The sequence below is a fragment of the Varroa jacobsoni genome, unplaced genomic scaffold (genome assembly GCF_002532875.2).
Source record: "Varroa jacobsoni isolate VJ856 unplaced genomic scaffold, vjacob_1.0 contig00778, whole genome shotgun sequence".
NCBI classification, from domain to species: domain Eukaryota; kingdom Metazoa; phylum Arthropoda; class Arachnida; order Mesostigmata; family Varroidae; genus Varroa; species Varroa jacobsoni.
The window spans coordinates 36,165-55,800 of NW_019214524.1; the positions used below are offsets into that span (position 1 = coordinate 36,165).

Genomic DNA, 19,636 nt, shown 5'->3' on the forward strand with positions numbered 1-19,636 from the left:
ATGTAAATTAAAAGTAGATCCACAGTTCGTGGTGCAAGTGGTTCTTGGACGTGACTATGCATTTTTATTTGTAATTACAAATATCAGTGGAATATATTCAGGTTCGAGTATGATTTAAACCTATTATACATTCGATAGACGTTACTGAGAATCAGGTAAAGGTGTAAAACTGCCCTAAAAAATGCCCCTGACACCACATTAACCAGGGCTTTCATTAAAGTAAGTTGTTTGTTACAGGTAGAATTAATTTTGCAGAATGCATTTTTATTAAGTATCTAGAGTAATAAATTTTAGATATGTCAGTGAGTCAATTACTTATCGCACTGCACATACCACATAGGATATAGATATTACTACATTGAAAACTAAACAACTGGTTTTTCTAGAAATTTGAATGATATAAAATCAATATCTGGACAGAAATATAGCTTTGCATGTTAACCTGTTTTGCTTCAAAGGGAATCAACCTTGCTAACTGTCTGAAGAATTGCTCTGCTGAACATTTCGAATCGAAATAGATTTCCTTTAAACACCATAACACAAAATGTTTAAATATAGCAACTGGTTCAACATAGTAGTTACTTAGTGCTCCAACTCTATATCGAAACACCCCTAGAAGCCCTCGATGTGAGTACTGCACGGGCCACTAAAGATCGCGGCTCCTGTCGGTCGTGCTCAAACGGCATCTACTAAGGAGCGACGATCTATCTGTGTTAACGAAAAAAAAAACAACCCGAAACACAGAGGCATGTCATGATCAAGGTAGCACTGTTGTAATCTCATACACTTACGCAGCAACTCAAATCATATGAAAGCAGGACAGTAGGTACAAGTCTTTAGAAAAGTACAGAGGAGTCACTGTAGACGTCCATTAACATTTTTGATTGTTTATATCATCTTCTGTAATTAAAGTGGCCAAATGTGGGATTGTGTGCGTCGTAGTATATTCGGAGAAGTGTAATTCATAGGTCGGCCGGCATAGCCAACTGTTCAGCTGGAACAATTGGAGAGCGCAACTTGCCTGACCATGATGGACACGGCAAATGGAATGGGGCCGGAATTAGGCGATCTTGACTTTCAGTATGCGGACGCCGATTCGCTGCAGGTGAGTGTGCGTGCGTTTGTAAAGTATATATATGTATATATATATATTTCTATAATAGTTAAAGCTTACAAATGGAAGTGAGATAGAGAGTCAATTATCCAAATCTTAGAATTACTGTTATGCTACAAATTACATATATATAATTCAACAGGATTGCCAAAAGACGAACAGCGTTGGTCGCAACTGGTGCTGTTATATACCCTATGCTGAATATTTTGGGTTTTTTGGAACACAACGATAGAAGAAAAGACTGACCGAAGATGCCTTCACTTTGTCAGTTACATTCGTTTGCTAGTTTGTCTCTTTTAAATTCTGAATAGAATATAAGTAGCTCTGTGTTCAGACAGGTTTTGAATAATTACACAACTTGGTATTGTATGTCTCTCTAAAAGTTACCTAGTATATAAGAAAAAAGTACACCGCAGTTGAGATGCCAATTACCTGGTAAAAAGCCAATTTTGACTAAATACTAACGCAGTTGCGGACACAAAATTCAAAACCTGTATTATATAAAAATACTATAGTGATGAGCGAATGAAACTTAGTTCATGTTAAAACAAGTATTTGGTCAGAATCAACAAGTGTAGAAAAAATGAATTTTGTAGGTGGAGCTTTCGGAACTTTATTCGTACTCAGAAGAGCCAGAGCTCCGATTGGGCCCTGAAAAATTAACTCGCTTTGTGGGTGCTTCCGCTTGGCGGTCAGGAAACGAGATAGCTATCGTTCGGCGTCTTCTGGAAGCAGCTGAAAGCGCCAACGAGGACATCCGGAGTGACGCTGTCAGCGCATTGCTTTATATTTCGCAGGTACTTGCTACAATAAAAAACCTAATAAATGTATTTCGTTACACACTGATACTTTTAATTCATTATTAATAATATCAGTGTCGATTATTCTAAAGTGTAGCGTATCGCTTGTTAAATTAAAAATGAATATATACCTTAAAACGTGTCATAACTTTTTGAAATTTACTCATGTTAATATTTGCCGAAATGACGATGATGTGAGCTTTTCAAATCTATAGGTTTTTCAGAATGATTCAATAATGTAAACGTGTCTACACCGAATTAAGTTATGGCTGATGTCTTGCGGCGATGTTTCTGGTACGTTGCACTTTTAGGGAACGTGGGCCGAAGCTGACGTTACAGAACTTGAATTGTCGGAGAGGAGTGCGCGCGTGATTGCAAACGTGCGCACAAATTGCCTCCTACTTTATTGTCAGGGTGCGTGGCCCCTGTTGCTCCAATTACTGAGACTGGAAACCGAACGGCCAGCTCCGCCAAGTAATACGCTGTGCCTTGCAGATTCACGGAAGCTTCGTACAATCGTGTCTCTGCTGTGTACTATTGCTGAGGTACAAATGTTCTAATCCTTCACACTTTCTGACGTGATATAATTATTATATTAGTGTGCAAGATAAGGACATAAGCAACTTTGCAACATGAGCAACTTTTCAGCAGTTTGCAAGTTCTCTTTAAATGTCGTGCATAAGCAGAGATGTGATTCATTTCTATCATTATAAACTATCATTGTTCGATTTTACTTATTCTAGGTATTCCGTCATATTGGGCCAGACTCTAGCAGGAGTGAACGGTTGCTAAAAGCCACTTTCTGTGAAGAATTGTCTCAACCGACCAGTAGCTCTCCAGACAGTTTGGTGGCGTTGAGTCTCCTTCAAATGGTGACTGCGTTTTGCAATGGGTCATCTCCGCATTTTCCTGTAAAAAAGCTACTTCTTTTATTATGGAAATCACTACTGTTATCGCTTGGTGGCATTGAGGAGCTCAAACAACTCAAAGCCGATGCTCGCCAGAGAGTAGGTCGAACCTGAATCTAAATGAACTTTTCGCATCTTTCTATATTTTTAATTAGCAATTTATAAGCTAAGTTATACACATTTTATATATATATATATATATATATATATGTACCTCTAATATGAGGCACGTATAGCAAATGTTGCATTTAGCTAGTTTGTAAGCTTCAACGCACATTTTTATTTTTCAAATAAAAGTCATATCGTATAAATGAGCAAGTAATACAGAAATTTACCTCTGATTAGCTTTAAAATATGTATATTGATGTGAAAAAATAACGACAATCGACGTCGTTTCCTTAATTAGGAAGGTCTGCCGGCAGCATTGCCTGACACGACAGACGTAGTAAAGGGAATGCGGCCTGCATCGCCACCTGCCTCCCTAGTAGACATGATTGAGGTGCAGCAACAGAGGAAGTCAAGCCGGGGCCAATTCAAACGTCAAAGCCTAGTGAAGCAGAGTTCAATGGATGACCAGGAACCTGGAGCGGGTGGGGGCCCACCGAATGGAGGGGTTGTGCCCGAACAGACTAATATTGACCCAACCGAATTGCCAGACGGAATGCCTGATGAACGCCCCCTGTAAGAAGCAAGCAGACTGTTATCATCTACGATAATAGATCTCTTTACATATTTGCTCAAGATGTCAATCTGTATAGAATTACAGCTGAATTAGCTTAATTTGAGTTGAGCTAAAGAAAAAAACACCTTTATTTACAAATTAGTATAATGAAATCCGAATACGTATATATACTAACTAGGTACTGGTATGGATAGCAAATATTAACAGGAAAATAATATAACCCTGTGAATTAATTTGGGTGATGTATTCGGTTTCGTTGCATCATTAGCGGTGAACCAGCGGCGGTAGGTGAGCCACAAATCGCACGTTCAGACTCTCAAGAGAAAGACACCAAAAATGGTTTAAGTAGCGAAAGAGCGAACAGCGACGATAAGGAAAAGACTTCTAAAGATCGGCGAGGACTGCCGTGGCAGCCAAAAGCTGCGTTACGAGACATTGATAATTTCCTCGCTCAGGCGCGAATGAAATTTGTCTGCTTTCAACTGCCAAATGACACGTGAGCGATAAACAAAATGCTCCCGCTTCTTATTACCTTTAAGATTCGTGGATTTCAGTCATAAAAATAGATCACATAGTTTAGTAATATACGCTATCTGCCGATGATGTTCACTGTCTATTTTATTGAAATGTACACGTCAAAGTATCCTTCGTAAGGAGATGTTGTGACAATTTGCTGTTAAAAACTTAAACGCTACTTTCTACTATTTCTGCCTATAGGACTACGTTAGCTGGTTTGCCAGAACCAATCCTTCAAGGTCTGCGAGTCCTCGAACGCCACAAGTACACCCCGTTAAGTGAAGCTCAAATTATGCGCGAGATGCAAATTGAGAGACATCCATTCACTCATCAAGTCGAATTGCAGGATACACCAGCAGAACGGTCCGTGGCTTACTCGTTTTTCACTAGAATACCATAGCTAGCAAATATTTCAATTCTACACCGTCATTTCATGCGTTTCACATCTCTTATTGTAAATCGAGAGTACAGATGTTTTACCTAACCGACAGATTCATCAACGGATAAGCTGTTGCCTTCCTTTCTAGGCTCTATCAGACCCTTCTTCCGCAGATGCCTCAACATATGATCTCGTTGCTAAAGATTTTGCTGGCCGCTGCGCCAACTTCGAAGGCCAAAACCGAATCAGTCAACATCCTGGCGGATATTCTGCCGACCGCAGACGCGTCACCCGAGAATTGTGCGTCCGGTATCCAGGGCGCCCTTCTTGGTTTTGATATTAATCGACATAAGGTAATTACAAAAAACCTACAATGTTCTCTCGCCGTTTGTAGTCGTCTTTATTATTATAGGACACTACGAATGTTGACAAAAACTCATGGATTGACTGTCCTGCTGTTGTCTTTTTTTGTTTGCAGGAGGTTCTGGTGAAGGCAATCGCGGCTGTACTGTTACTATTATTGAAGCATGTAAAAATCTCACATTGTCTTCAGTTTGAATACATCGCGCAGCAGCTAATGTTTGCCAATTGCATTCCTCTTGTTTTAAAATTCTTTAATCAGAACGTGGTATCATATGCGGCGGCGAGACACACTCTACCTTTCTTCGAATTTCCTAGAGTTGTTCTTGAACGATCTTCCGAGTTGGTGCACGAAATGATGGAGGGTTGCACTGAGGTAAAACTTTAGTTTTTGCTAGCATTTTGTATGAATTGCTCAAATGTTTCAAATGCGGATTTTCGAAATACCGTTTAAAAAAGGGCACATGAACTGGCAGGATGACAACATTATTGGAAAATACGGTTTCTCTTACACATATGATTTATGCATCATTGGAAGATAGCTGTTCAAAGAATGAGCCTTTCTAATATTTTTATTGCTCACATTGTGATGTTTCTGGGTGCGCTCTCTTCGTTCTATGTGATGGTACGATAAACGATTTAGGTGCCTGATCAATCGTACTGTTGGCGAAACGTCTTCGCGTGCATTAACCTCTTGCGCATCTTGAATAAACTGACGAAAAATAAGCATTCGCGCGTCATGATGTTGGTAGTGTTCAAAAGCGCTCCGATCCTTAAGCGTGCTCTCAAGGTAAAAAATAACCCACGCTCATTGTTCGTTTACGCATTTGCTATATACGTTTATCTAATCCTTGCACAATGTATTCTTACCGTGATCTTGACGCATGCTCTATATCTGCAGCTATAGTCTGCTGTTCAGAAATCACACGCCTATGTATTATGCAATTAATATTTACTATCTTTCTCATTAAAATAGGTACGCCAGGCTATGCTGCAATTATACGCCCTAAAGTTACTTAAAATGCAAACTAAGTATCTGGGTCGGCAATGGCGAAAAACAAACATGAAGACTATGTCAGCTATCTATCATAAAGTACGCCATCGCCTTGGGGACGACTGGGCGTACGGAAGTGATCTTGATGCGCGTCCTTGGGATTTCCAGGTAAAAAAAATACATGAGTAATAAATAAATGCAATGAAATTCGTAAGCGACTAAGAGGCCAATTCATTTTCCAAGTTATTCACAACTAGAAATTTTGATACTGTTTCTCCCTTTTTTCTCTATGTTTTATTTTTGGGAAAGTAGTTCCGGTCGTTTTTTAATTGCGCTGACTTCATTCAAGTTGTCTCTTTACTAAAAGCTATATTCTTTCGATTGCTTCTTATGAAGGCGGAGGAATTTTCACTCCAGGCGGCTATTAACGATTTTCATCGACGGCGGTATGATCGTTTACCGGGAGCTCATCCAGGTGGCGCTGGCAATCAAAACAGTACGGGAGGTTCCCACGGCGCAGAGGTGGATCCTCTTCTCGATTTGGAACCTGTCGACAATTGTTTTCTTTCTGTGCTGGGCCGCCAGTTCGAATTACTTCCAGATTTCAAAGAGAACTATCGCTACTGGCTGAAATGTCAGGTCTACGATGCGGCCATTGAATGGGAAAAACTGCTTGAGTCACCTAATCTTTAACCTGTAGAGTATCGTTTGTACCCATAGATGAACAAACACTAAGAAGAATCCTAACTGTAATTTTTTTTGGCCGAATTTGACGTGTGATTGTATGTGAGAAATACGTAATGATGCGTATGGTGAACTCAGTTTGAATTGTCCAAAGTTTTTTGCAGTACCGTCCTGCTAAGCAGTAGCTAAAACTGGTAACTTAGAAACAGAGCTAATAGCTTCCATATGAAAGATTGAAAGAATCTTTCCAAGCCAGCTACGAAATTAGCCAGATCGTTAAGCACCGGATAGCCCCGGAAAAGCCAAATAATACTGTAACGTGTAAATAAGATAAATGGTACAATTAATATCAACAATGCTAATAATAAAAATAATGAAACGATCGTCTAAGTTTGTCCTAAAATATATTTATATCATTTTTGTCATTTATGAATACGAACTTAATGTGAATTGCATTAATGTAACTAATAAATACATTAGGTTCATTGTCGTGTGCACTGAGCTTTAGCAAGTCGCGTGGGCACATAAGGGTTTACACGCCGTTGATAGATCGCCAACGGTAGAAAAGCAATTCAAATATTAACGTCTGCATAACGTTTTGTAACTACTGGTTTTCTGATTTAAAAAAAATTGTAATGAATTTTAATTGACTGAAGAAACTTCACTGTTAACGCTTATAATGGAATAATGGAATCACATGAGTAAGATGTAAACAAAGGAGCCTGGTACAGACTGAAAAATATTTATGGGTTTTCCACAACGATTTGCTTAATAAGTTGACTTTATTCTTCAAATTCAGTGCATAAGATGCATACATTTTGAACCAAAAACTTTTATTATGCAGCGCATATATTCCATAACTTCTATTTCTGGTTTACCGTATCATATTATAGGTTCTAAAACCAAATGTTTTTTTGTCTTATAGGTTTATCCTGTTGGCGACAATACTATTAAGCGTGATTCCCATAGACGAATATGTGTAAACAACTTTATTCTTAAAAGATCGATTTTGGTGCCGTATCAATGACACAGCGTTATAAACAAGATGTTCCTTCTATGAACAAATTGAGCGGACTTGACTGTGCTGACTGCCACTAATATGTATCTATCAATGGCATATAAACTGAGAAACCCATTTCTAAACTATACAGCCCAGGTAATTAACTTTTTTTTTTTTTTTTATATATACATCAATTGTATATCGTATATACAGGTATTATTCACAATGCACATGTATACATAATTATTGTTTTGATTGTGCGAAGTTTCCGAGATAGTTTTATCGGTTGACTGTTAATAATTACGCATAAGGAGAGGTTGTAGTACGTTGATACAACAGTACGAAAGTACACGTAATTGATGAATTTAGTACGTAAAGATCAATGTGGCTAACGGGTTCAGATCCCTCAAGGATGCGAACATGTCTTCATTGACATCACGCAACTCTGTCAACGCAAGCGATGTGTAATGGCACTCATTCACCTGAGCATTTCCATAACCCGCGGCAGATGATCTAACCTTTGCCGCACGTATGCTGGCATCAAAGAACCTTCGGGATACTCAGTGCGAATGCCATGACGATCTGTAAACACAACTTGCTTTCGCCCCGCCAAAACAGATAATTGAGTCTTATCATAGAATTGTACACAGACGCCACCACCGGCCAGAGGCTTTCCTAAACCCACACCATCAACGTGGACTTCACGTACTGCACGAGCACCACGTGCATCGGATTCTGGTACTGACTCCGGACTTCGATCAACCAAGGAAGTAAAGTTAGTTGCAAGAGTGAAGTTCGATTTTGACGGAGTGTCTGTGGCCGCACGCCTTCCGAAAATAGCGGGGTACATATCCGAGCTGGGGTCTACTGCCGAGATGGCTTCTTCAAGCGACTTTAGCTTGACCGTAAGACCTTTCATTAATTCATGATCTTGTGCGTCCAAGGCCATTATACTCACGATTTGCCCATTTAACTTCACTGAACCGTCGGTAAGTTGAGTCAGTTTCTTCGTATTACCAATCTTGAGCTCTACGTCGCCGTTTTCCATAAGGAAGCAGGACGTATCTTTCTGAAAAAGGTAATAAAATGCGATGAAATGTATCATATTTTTTTCTTTTTTGAATTCTTTACCTCATGATAAATAATGACACGTATCCTTATTAATCCCAGAGACCTGCTATGTAGGGTTATGACTCTAGAAATTCTGCGCTTAGATATACTGTAAACTAAAAATGCATAATGAATTTCTGAAGGACGCTGTGAGTTAAAGGTGAATGGGCTGTGGATTATTTGTACCGACGAATCCTGGATTGCATGCTATGATCTTTCACCTGATAAAGAATAATCTTCACAGTCTTTTGGCGCACAAGTTGTACAAATCTTGATGCAATGGCGTACTTCTTCCACAATGCCTGTGGTAGACGATCAAAGCAATAGCGATCATCAGTTCCGTCAATAGGCAGTGCAGGTGGTTGAGTGGGGTGCCAAGCGGCTCCTGACCTATACGCAACAATCCAGCGACCGTCTGCGGATACCCGCAAAACGCTAGATACATTTTCGTTTTTTAAGAACTCGACGCACACCTGTATTGAACGCAAAGCCTTATATTAGCTGTCATAGTATCTATACTGCTTGATTTTATCACAAGCCAAATATAATTGTAATACGCGAATTTTCCATAGAAGTCAACGCTATTAAAATTATCGGATTTCCTAAGATACTTTCAAGTTTATTTCAATGTATCTTGGCACTTAATACCGCAAATTTGGCAAGGAAAATGTTTATAACAAGCAAAAATTTTGAACTTCGTCTAGAAGAACTGTGGTACAGACCTCGCCGGAATCGAGGATTGAGAGCATTAATTTGCCGGATTTGATTCGGGTGGGCTTCAGTCGAGTTGTGTTTAATGGCTCACTCGGTCCTCTGAAACCCTCCGATAGACTTGTTCCTTTTTGGTCCCTGAAGAATAAATGAACAAAAAAGTGACGTTGGAAACTCGAGTATCGAAAACGCTCGAATAGATCTCATAACATTAACTGAATGGTATATGGACAAAACTGGCATTTCAGAATATACTAAACTATACCAGGATGTACCTGATCATACGAATTCATATGATTTCAATTATTTCATAGAAATGAGCATAGTATACCCACCTGGATGGCACTCGTTTCAGCAATGAAGTGCTCCGACACATGAAAGGATGTGAAAGGACATCGGCTAGGGGCAGCCGCTTCCGAGGATCCTTCTGCAAAAGGCGCTCGATAAGATCTCGGGCCTCAACAGACAAATGACTCGGCAGATACACGCTACTCATCACAACTTTTGTTAACGTGCTACGGACCTAAAATGAAAAATATAAATGATAATCAATAAAATAATCTTTATTTTAAGTATAGATATAAACTATGGTGAGTAATAGAATAGGTTACCATGTGTATATGAAACTTTTACCTTCAAATGCACGTACTTCAGTTAAGAGAGAAACGGCGGACAATGCCAGAGTCAAAGCCCGAAGTCTGTAAATACATGTCTAAAGTTAAACGAGTCTCCGGACTAAATTATTAATTAACCAAACAAAATTACCTAGCTGAAATAAAATCGACGCAAACTTTCGATGAAAAACGTTTTTCCAAAAACTAATTAAGATTAGGCCGGGTTACCTACCTTGAAGTCGTGGAAAGGTGGCGCACCAGTAAGGAACGTATATAGCATGCAGCCAAGAGACCAAAGATCGACTTCTAAACCGTGCTCAGTTCGGGTAGCGATTTCGGGAGGAATATAGTTGGGCGTGCCGCACATCGTAGTGTGTTTCTCGTTCGCGAAACGCAGCTGAGTTGCAAGTCCAAAATCGGCTATTTTCACCTGTTGTTCTAATGTGAGCAGAAGGTTGCTCAGCGATAGATCACGATGAAGAATTCTGTGATTCTGAAGATACTGCATCCCATGAACTATCTGATAGCAACGAGAAGATAACGAGCACAATTTACATTCAACGAGAGCATAAACTCGAAATCAGACTTCTGCTCTGCAGACAGGTGCTCACGCTTGTATTTGTAAGGAATTACGCTACCAAGCGCTTGCAACAATGCACGACATCATCTAGGATGCAAGCAAATCCAGTAATATGACTAAGATAATTAAACCAATTTAGCTAAACCAAAGTAGTAAAAAAGAGTGTAGTAAATAGAGAAGGTATATATGGGATGTAAATGAACCAAATTCACCTGTACAAGAAAATGTCTTGCTTCATTTTCGTCGAGGGTACCCCGCTGTTCAAGGTACTTCTGCATTTCTCCGCCGTGGCAAAATTCCACCACGAGATAAACATGCTTGTCATCCTCGAAAAATGTTAGAAGTTCGAGAATAGATGGATGATGTAATCGACAATGTATAGAAACCTTTTTGAACAAACACAAACAACAAAGGTAATAGGTTTTGTTAATTCAATTGAATTTTGCATAAAATAAGTTTTAAAGTAAATAAAAAATAAAATACAAAAAGAGCTATTTAATATATGACCGATAGGTTAATTATCCAAACAATGTGCATTTGCAGCTAACCCATACCTCTTGTTGTACGCGAGACGTCAATCCCGCTCGTCTCATTTGCTCCTTGTCAATCATCTGAAATACACTCATTTCGGTAACGTGAAGGAAGTGTCATTATTAAAAATTCAGGTGACTAAGTAATCCGGAGCCAGACTACACAACATTCATGTATTAATCATATTGTGTTTATTTTACTATCTAACAAAGTTGTACATCTAATATGTCCGGTGAAACTACCTTTTTTTTAAACTGCCTAAAATATCATAAACGGGATTAAAAAATAAGTAGATCTGATACACGAAAATTAGTCAAGGCATTATTATTCTTTTTCAGATTTAGTCAAAAATATTTTAATGATTGAACAGCTTACCTATATAAAATAAACATTAGGCAATGCTCTGACTATTTTTTAAACAACAATTTTGAAGAGAAGTATTTTACAGTTATGCTAATTGCACGAAGTAGTACAAAGAGTTGATTTATAAAGTCCACATCAAAAGTACGTAAACATATCAGTATACATAAAATCCTATCGAAAATAACTATCGAATCCTAATTCATCAAGCTCCGTTAAAGCTGTCTATTAGTTTCGCGAATTTCATTCGTGCGACACTGAAAACATGAACGTGTTAGAAATTACTATAATAGCCCTGGCGCCATGTCTTGAACAATCAAGTCTGAGATTCGAGTTTGACAAACGATGCATACTAGATGATCTGTGTGAATTGAAGAAGTTAATTTAAAATAAATAAAAATGCTTCAAATTTATATTATGCCTGTATGAACGTATGAACTTCAGTAATTATACCATGAGTGCACCTATGCCCTTTCTCGATCTGTACCGGTTAAGCTAGAATAAACAGTCGCGTAGGTTAGTTAGCATAGGTGAAAGGTGTTCCTTTGTAGCCTCTGCTCTGCATATCCTTTTGCCCTGTTCTGTTTGCACTAATATTTAAGAAAGATTATCTATGCGATTATATAACACTTCTAATGACATCAAAAAGTTAAATAAGACACAGAATTACCTTAATGGCTACTTCTACGCCGGTTTTTCTGCATACCGCTTGATAAACCTTGGCAAAACCGCCTTTACCCAGTAGCTGCGTAACGTCATAATCCTCGATCCTTTGCCCGAGTTCTCGGGATAGATCCATCGGAATGGACTACACAGATCCACATGAACACAGGCACCACCGTTCAACACTATGCCACCATTGGATGCACAGAAAAACTTTGTCTTCAACCTTCTACCCAATCCATAAACAAAAACGTATTTTGTTTACGTGGCTCACTGTTTTCTATTTCAAATATGGCGCCAAGCCAGCATCAACAACTGTCAATACAAAACACGCTTTCATTGAGTCCTTGAGTGAAAAAGTAACGCTTAATTAAATCAGATACAGCAAGGAAGATAAAATGTTAAGTCTGTTCGCTCACTAAGAAAGAGTCGTTTACAATTATACTACTAAAAAACTTCGCTTGTTTTAAAGACAAGTTAATGTTTAATAATCACTCAATAAACAGGCGAGCACCGCCGTGTGCTTTTCGAAAGCTATCAACTCCGATCAGCTGTTTCTGAGCACCGTTTACAGCGAATGTTTGTGCAATACGTGGAAAATGAGCATCCTGTCTGCTAATTCAGGCTAACAGCTTTCTTCTGAGGAAGTTAACAAAGGGGAGCTTGGTTCTTTATGGGAGAGTTGTCTTTACGAGTGTAGCTCCAAATCTGACTGTACATGTCCAGGCGTGCCTTGTTGTTATGCGTTTGACATGCAATTGACCCTGACTCTCTTCGGAACTCAGATAATTTCTTTTTTTTATATAAGACATTAATTAATTGCGTTGCGCGATGGCCGAAGAGGAGCAACCACCAGGTAAGTTTCTAGCAGACTTTGGTGATGCGGTGATGGAGATGTATCGCAAACGAAATATGTTCTACCAGCAGAATCCAAGTGCGTGTGAAGCGGACCTTGAGAAGATGCTTGATGCAGAAATTAAACGAATTCTTGAACAGTTCGAGCCAAAACTAACCTCACTCAAAGGTGAGTCACAGTCTTAGTTTTAATATGTCCATGTGAGACTGTTCCACTTCTTCAAATATGATTTAACATATTTGATAGTTATATATACTCACATCTCGAAGTCATCGTGACGTGTTATAAACATGGCACGATACAATTTATATTTTAATATCTATTTTATTTGTTTACACGTCGATCAAAGTCGGATGCTAGATAATGTTTATTGTTCAGATGTAACCAGCGATTGTTAATTACATAACACTGAGTTAAAGAACCCTTGTACATTGTAAAAACGATAAAGTTGAGTTGCATGTAATATCTTCCTTTCAAGTTTTGAAATTATATACATAAGTCGGGATAATGATGGCGGTAACGATAATAGTATTGTAATAGCAAAATACCTTGTCAATAGAACGTATATGCGACTTTTTTTTTGTTACAGGGACGGATAAATCGGTAGCGTTTATGCTTGTCGGAAGAGTTCACAACGTGCGAAGTACCCATTCAAAATTGGCCGAGGAGTTTCTCTACAAGGTAAGATACTGCGTCACCGTATCATTCCAAATTAATTCGTAAGGCTATTATAACTATTAGTACAGTTTAGAGAAGTTAACGGAAAGTTAATGCGTTTTAATCTGTTCCCATGTTTACTTTCAAAGGCTGTAAAAATGAACCCAATGCTTTCGGACGCGTGGAATGAGTTAGGCGAGTGTTACTACAAAGGTGGCCAGGCAGACAAGGCGCTCAACTGCTTCCAGTGTGTGCTAAAACACGTCCAGGACAAGGTACATAGTTTTTAACAAAGTATTTAGGAAATCACGCTAGTAGACTTTAACCCAGATACTACACTACCGAAATACCAATTAGTGTCAAATAGGCAATACCGTTTTTACTCTACAAACTGTCCTTTCTGGCAAAAAAGTTTGATACAAATGAATCGAATTCTAGTTTGCTGTAGACGTCAGAGTAACGTAACTTAAAAGACAAAGGTTCTGCATAATGAAAACGAGAGCTGTTGCTTGCTCGAGCAAATCAGTGACTCTGTGATGATGACAACATCGTATATAAAAGCCAGAGTAAATGGTTTGTATAAATTACCCTTGCTTCATTAAATGTATGCCTGCAGAAAGCTCTTCGGAACCTATCGATTATTTTACGAAGTCAGGATCGTCTAACGGCGTCAAGTCTTCAGGATAGTGTTCAACGGTCCCGAGAAGCTCTTCAGCTTGATTTCGATGATGGTGCATCATGGTATAATTTGGGAAATGCCTATCTGACAACTTTCTTTCATCGCGGACAACAGGAAAAAGATCTTCTTCAGGCACTTAGCTGCTACAAAAAAGCACTTCATGACGAAGATCAGAAAAGTAACCCCGATTTACATTATAGCCTTGCGGAGGCATCCAGATATACTGAAAATTTTCAGACAGCTTTAGATAGTTACGTTGCATCACATCGTTTCAACCCGTCGTGGACTGTCCCACTCGACAAAGCAGACAACCTCGAAATGTACTTAAAGGTAAGACGTCGGTCTCTTCAGCTGAAGTGATAATACTATATGTAATCTGCTTGAGTTTTTTCTGAAACAATTTTAGTACATGTAACCATTTTATGCGAATTATCATCAGTCGCGATTCATTTATTTTATCTAAAAATAATTTTAGCGGGAATTACGATCCGAACACTACTATATGCTGTAACAACTAAGGTAAGCGGAACCAAATTGTATGTATTTGAGTTAAACAATTAGGTTAATTCTAAACTATTGTTATCTATTTTCTTTTACCAGGAACTGGATGAAGCTGTCCGCTCAAAAGGCAAGATGAGGCCACGAAAGCTTGAGCAGCTCGTAAAGAACGTAAAGCCTCATCATGATAAAGCTTTTGGGGGATCTGTGAAGAAAAGCTTAGCCGAACTGACGTCCAGTGATGAGCGTGTTGGTGTGGCTGGTACCGCAGAACGACCAAACGTTTACGTCCTACTTAAAGTGGTTGCCACGCTTAGTAGCCGCGCACTGGCATTTACTTGTTGTGCCGTCGATGAACACCTAGAGTGTGTAGCGGTGAGCGTGTTCAATTTTGACGAAGGCCGGGCGATGGCTGTAGGCGATACCTTGGCCATTGCGCGACCGGTACTTCGCGCTCACAATGTCACTTTGCGTGGGGGTGCCCGAGCATCATTTCGTCTGCTTCGTGTCACCGATCCTCGAACCCTAGCCGTCAACGGAAGGCCAATTCCGAATGAATGGTTAGCGCCTGTCATACTTAAAAGCGAACTTTACAATTCCTAACCCAGTTAATTGACACTCTAAGCAATCAGGCTTGAAGTTCCGGAATGGCCGTGTTTTTTAAACTTGTCTCGTGTCTTTTAAACTTCTGTATATGCTATAAATGTTCAAATTGGTTTTTACTAAGATGTCTGTACTAAAAATAGTATAGAAAAATTTATTGGGCTTGTCTGCACGATCTTGATTGCTAGCCGTGTAGCGATAGGCAAAATGAATGAATCATCTACATAAAACCTATCATCTGCGAGTCTAGTAATGTATATACACGGATCCACCTGTAGTTGACAAGCTGCACACATTTTGCTAATTTTTTATCGGACTCGAATGTGTCTACAGAAAGCTCTTCGGAACCTATCAATCATTTTACAAAGTCAGAATCGCCTAATGTCATCAAGCCTTCAAAATGGTTCTCGACGATCCTGAGAAGCTTCTCAGGTTAGTTTCGATAATAGTGCATCGTGTTATAATTTAAGAAACGCGTATTTGACGACATTATTGTATCGTGGAAAATATGAGAAAGATCCCTTTCAAGACTTCAGTTTCTACCGAAAAGCACTTCGTGATTAAGATCAGAAAAATAATCCCGATCTACATTATAGCCTGGCGGAAGCTGCCAGATAGAGACTGAAAATTTTTAGACAGCCTTGGATAATAACGTTGCATCACATCGTTTTAACCTGGCGTGAATTGTCCCACTTGACAAAGCATACAACCTTCAAACGTACGCAAAGGTAAGACAACGGTCTATTCAGCTGAATTGGTAATGCAATATACAATCTGTTTTAGCTTTTCTGTGAAAAAACTTAATCACATGTAAAGTAACCATTTTATGCTGATCACCATCAGCCGCAACTAAAAACACCTTTTGCATAAATTATGTAAATGATTTCTGCCGAATTGTTTTTACCTAAAAAAAATTCTGTCAGGAACTACGACTTGAATCCGGCTATATGCTTTTCGTGTTTAGTGCATTATAACAACTGAATAAGATAAGTGGAACTAGATTGAATGTACTCGGGTTAAACGATTAGGTTAATCCTAAATCGTTGTTGTTTTTTTTGCCAGGAACTGGATGAAGTCGTCTGTTCGAAAGGCAAGATGAGACCACGAAAGCTTGAGCAGCTCGTAAGGAACGTAAAGCATCATGATGATAAAGCTTTTGGGGGATCCGTGAAGAAAAGTTTAGCCGAACAGACGTCCAGTGATGAGCGTGTTAGTTCGGCTGGTACCGCTGAACGGTCCAACGTTTACGTTACTTAAAGTGGTGGCCACACTTACTAGTCGCGCACTGGCATTTACTTGTTGTGCCGTCGATGAACACTTGGAGTGTGTAGCAGTGAGCGTGTTCAGTTTTGATGAAGGCCGGCCGATGGGTGTAGGCAATATGTTGGTCATTGCGCGATTAGTACTTCGCGCTCACAATGTCACTTTGCATAGAGGTGTCCGAGCACTATGTCGTATGCTTCGTGTCACCGATCCTCGAACCCTAGCCGTTAACGGAAAGCACATTCCGAACGAATGGTTAGCGTCTGTCATACTTAAGGGCGAACTGTACAATTCCTAACTCAGCTAATTAATAATCTAGGAAATCAGGTGTAACGTTCCAAAACGACCCTTTTTAAACTTGCCTCGAATATTTTAAACTTCAAACTAAAAATTAAATATGCTATAAATGTTCAAACTAAGATGCATAAACCAAAAATAGAATTGAAAAGTTCATTGGGCTTGTCCGCATGGTCGTTATTGCTGGTTATGCAGCGGCAGGCAAAACGAATGGGTCGTCTGCATAAAACTCAACATCTGCGAGTTTAGTAATAAATATTAGATGGGTCCATCTGCTGTGAAGGGGCTGCATATATTTTTCACCGGACTATAGATTCCCAACAGAATATTGATTCTGTGGACTCGAACATTCTATACTTTCGTCTATTTTGTACGGTACTGACTGTAAACATCATCAATATGTAGAATACTTATCAATTCGGATGAAAATTGCGCAGTTTTGTTTGTATTGATGTCCGTGATTCATATCTATTAAGTAATTAAATTTTCTAAAGACCAGATGAACTTTTGTTTCCATTTTACATTCATGTACCGTCTCAATGTAGCACTTGTTGGACTTCTGTATTTGCATACAAACAGAGTTATCTCGTATTAGGGTAGTCAATTCTCCATACCGTGCTTAAAAGATCAAATAAAAGACAGCAGCAATGGCGGCAGACTGAGACGAAGACGGAGTATCATAAGTAAAGAAAATAGGCAGCCCGAATTTCTTCAATGCAGGATCAAAAGTCTCATAATGATGTCTTTTATATAATCTATGCCATTCGGGAACCAAGGCTAGCTTTTGCGACATCCCTATATTCAGAGCAGAGTCGACTACTTTAAGCCACCGTATAGTTTTGTAAATGTTCGCATCTTTATATTTCAGTATGGAACGACCAATTACACCTAGAATCAACCATTAATGGAGATAAGTTTGATTAAATAAAACGTGTTTATATAGGAAATAATAGAACCACGTTTTTAAAAAAAAAACCATAACGAGCATACTAATAGAGTACGGAAAATGTTCATGCTAATTGATTTGACAAAATTATTTTTTCTTATACGTTTGAGATATACATCGTGATTAATATATATATATATATATATATATATATATATATATATCGGTCTATATCCGTTAGCGATACATCTATGACATCAAGTTAATACTCATAACCGATTAGTACTTCGTCCATAGGTTGTGTAGTCCCTAGGAAGCGTATAGCGTTTTACACCAGCGTGACATAGTAAATAGTTCCACGAAACAACCACACCCAAATCGTCTGTGGTTTTTTGCTTTTACTGAAAGGCGTATTTGAGCCTTCTTGTGTTTACTGTCATTTATTCGCTATGGTGGGGGCTTTAATTTATAGCTTCTATAACAATCGTATTCATACTATACAAGCGGTAGTTTACTCCTAAATTCCTATATGCTCCATAATTTAATACGTTTTAAAAACGTTCATGCCCGTATACCATGAAAAACTAGAAAGAACAGATGCCGGCGGAAAGCCTTACTTGTTTTACTAGAATGCTGTGTGAAAAATATTTAATTTTTCATTGTTTATTTTTACTCGGCGGTGTAGGCAACTATTTATATCAAAAAGTGGGCTTAAAAGAAGCGATTAACGTAGCACCCATTGATAACTTTTTGCTAATGAGTGAATGTTTTAAAATTTTCTAGATCCTATTTTTTTGTAGTATTTCTATGAGATGGTTTGAACAGCATTATATAGCAGAGCTAAAGAGGTTTGGGTTTGAAACAACAGTAGCGGTTTTGCAGCCGAAAGTCACTCGTCAAACGAAATATGTGTCCGGTTGACGCGATTAATATTGATATTTTGCGTTGCAATATTTACGGTGGAGGCGAGCTAGAGTCAAAAGACCGCCCGTGGATTACTGTAATACATCGCGTCTGGTGTACTAGTGTAGAATTCTGTTTTGTGGCTAGGGACCTTGAGAGATTTAACGGACAATTATTTTAGCAAAATTATGCAGATATATTTGTTCGGTATGATAATCTATCATAATTTCTTAACTAATCATAACTAACTTCTATAACTAATGAATGACAGGTGAAAATTGGTCAGGCGTTGATTTAAGCAAAATTATAATTTCACAGGCTTATGCCGCCCAAAAACGTCAAAGGTATGCCACCATAAAAAACTTATTCCAGAAAAAGTTTTTTACGATGGTGTCCCTTTCCTTTTCTAGATTAAGTTTATTTTACTGTGAGTCGTAATCCTAACGAACTCATAGTTGCAGCTTCTCGTTTATATCGAATTTCGAAGAAAGACCCATGGCGTCACGTAGTTTTTAGCTATCCTAAGGTGCTTATCTGTCTTCATCCGCATCTAAGACAAATTACAATGGCTTTCAAGCACAGTAAATCTTAGTGTTTTTTTTTTTTTTTTTAGGGAAACTCATTTTAAATGAAAAAAATGAAGATTTCATCTGAACGACTCCTTCAGATAACATGCATGAATGTAGACGGCGTTGCAATAAGTCAAAGGGGTAATGGTTTTAAAGGGAAACCGATGTAACTAAGGGAACGTGAGTTATATTGAAAGAATTGCCTTTGATACGGTTTCGAAATGATGCCAAATGATGAAATTGGGACTTTCTATCTATTCGCTCATTGGAACGTAGCGTATCATCATGATATTATTTCAAATCGTCTACAGCTTGAATAAACATGAAATTTATTTCAGACATGGACTGTGCACTTAATACTTGGTAGATATTTATAACAGATGCGATTACATGGCGTCTAGAGTTGCTAAAAACATACG

At 38.6% G+C, this 19,636-nt stretch overlaps 3 protein-coding genes across 6 annotated transcripts; 2 read left to right on the forward strand and 1 right to left on the reverse strand.

Annotated features, from left to right (window-relative positions):
• The first annotated feature begins 684 nt into the window (after window positions 1–684).
• On the forward strand, window positions 685–6,844 carry Strip (striatin interacting protein). Of its 3 annotated transcripts, none has more exons than XM_022852503.2 (13): window positions 685–762; window positions 913–1,105; window positions 1,711–1,911; window positions 2,226–2,459; window positions 2,658–2,921; window positions 3,229–3,503; window positions 3,773–4,000; window positions 4,222–4,383; window positions 4,548–4,752; window positions 4,878–5,135; window positions 5,403–5,549; window positions 5,736–5,921; window positions 6,150–6,844. In XM_022852503.2, the coding sequence occupies exons 2-13, from the start codon at window positions 1,028–1,030 to the stop codon at window positions 6,444–6,446; spliced, it is 2,535 nt and encodes an 844-aa protein (XP_022708238.1). In that variant the 5' UTR covers window positions 685–762; window positions 913–1,027; the 3' UTR covers window positions 6,447–6,844. The 3 variants fall into 3 exon arrangements, with proteins under 3 accessions (XP_022708238.1, XP_086829096.1, XP_022708239.1); XM_086972970.1 differs by having other exon boundaries at window positions 2,658–2,786; XM_022852504.2 differs by lacking the exon at window positions 685–762 and having other exon boundaries at window positions 791–1,105.
• On the reverse strand, window positions 6,825–12,231 carry LOC111271598 (serine/threonine-protein kinase PLK4). The gene is made up of 8 exons (XM_022852505.2): window positions 12,014–12,231; window positions 11,007–11,063; window positions 10,665–10,838; window positions 10,105–10,392; window positions 9,594–9,781; window positions 9,270–9,396; window positions 8,769–9,020; window positions 6,825–8,506 (listed from the first exon to the last, which is right to left on the reverse strand). Exons 1-8 carry the CDS (start codon window positions 12,140–12,142, stop codon window positions 7,916–7,918), a joined length of 1,806 nt encoding a protein of 601 aa, XP_022708240.1. The 5' UTR covers window positions 12,143–12,231; the 3' UTR covers window positions 6,825–7,915.
• Window positions 12,232–12,582: 351 nt separating this feature from the next.
• LOC111271600 (tetratricopeptide repeat protein 5) lies at window positions 12,583–19,556 on the forward strand. Of its 2 annotated transcripts, XR_002686964.2 has the most exons (7): window positions 12,584–13,030; window positions 13,452–13,543; window positions 13,669–13,794; window positions 14,136–14,528; window positions 14,799–15,256; window positions 15,633–15,731; window positions 19,262–19,556. XR_002686964.2 is itself a non-coding variant. In XM_022852506.2 (6 exons), exons 1-6 carry the CDS (start codon window positions 12,838–12,840, stop codon window positions 19,278–19,280), a joined length of 1,281 nt encoding a protein of 426 aa, XP_022708241.1. In that variant the 5' UTR covers window positions 12,583–12,837; the 3' UTR covers window positions 19,281–19,556. The 2 variants fall into 2 exon arrangements, 1 of the variants encoding a protein (XP_022708241.1); XM_022852506.2 differs by lacking the exon at window positions 15,633–15,731 and having other exon boundaries at window positions 12,583–13,030.
• The last annotated feature ends 80 nt before the right edge of the window (window positions 19,557–19,636 follow it).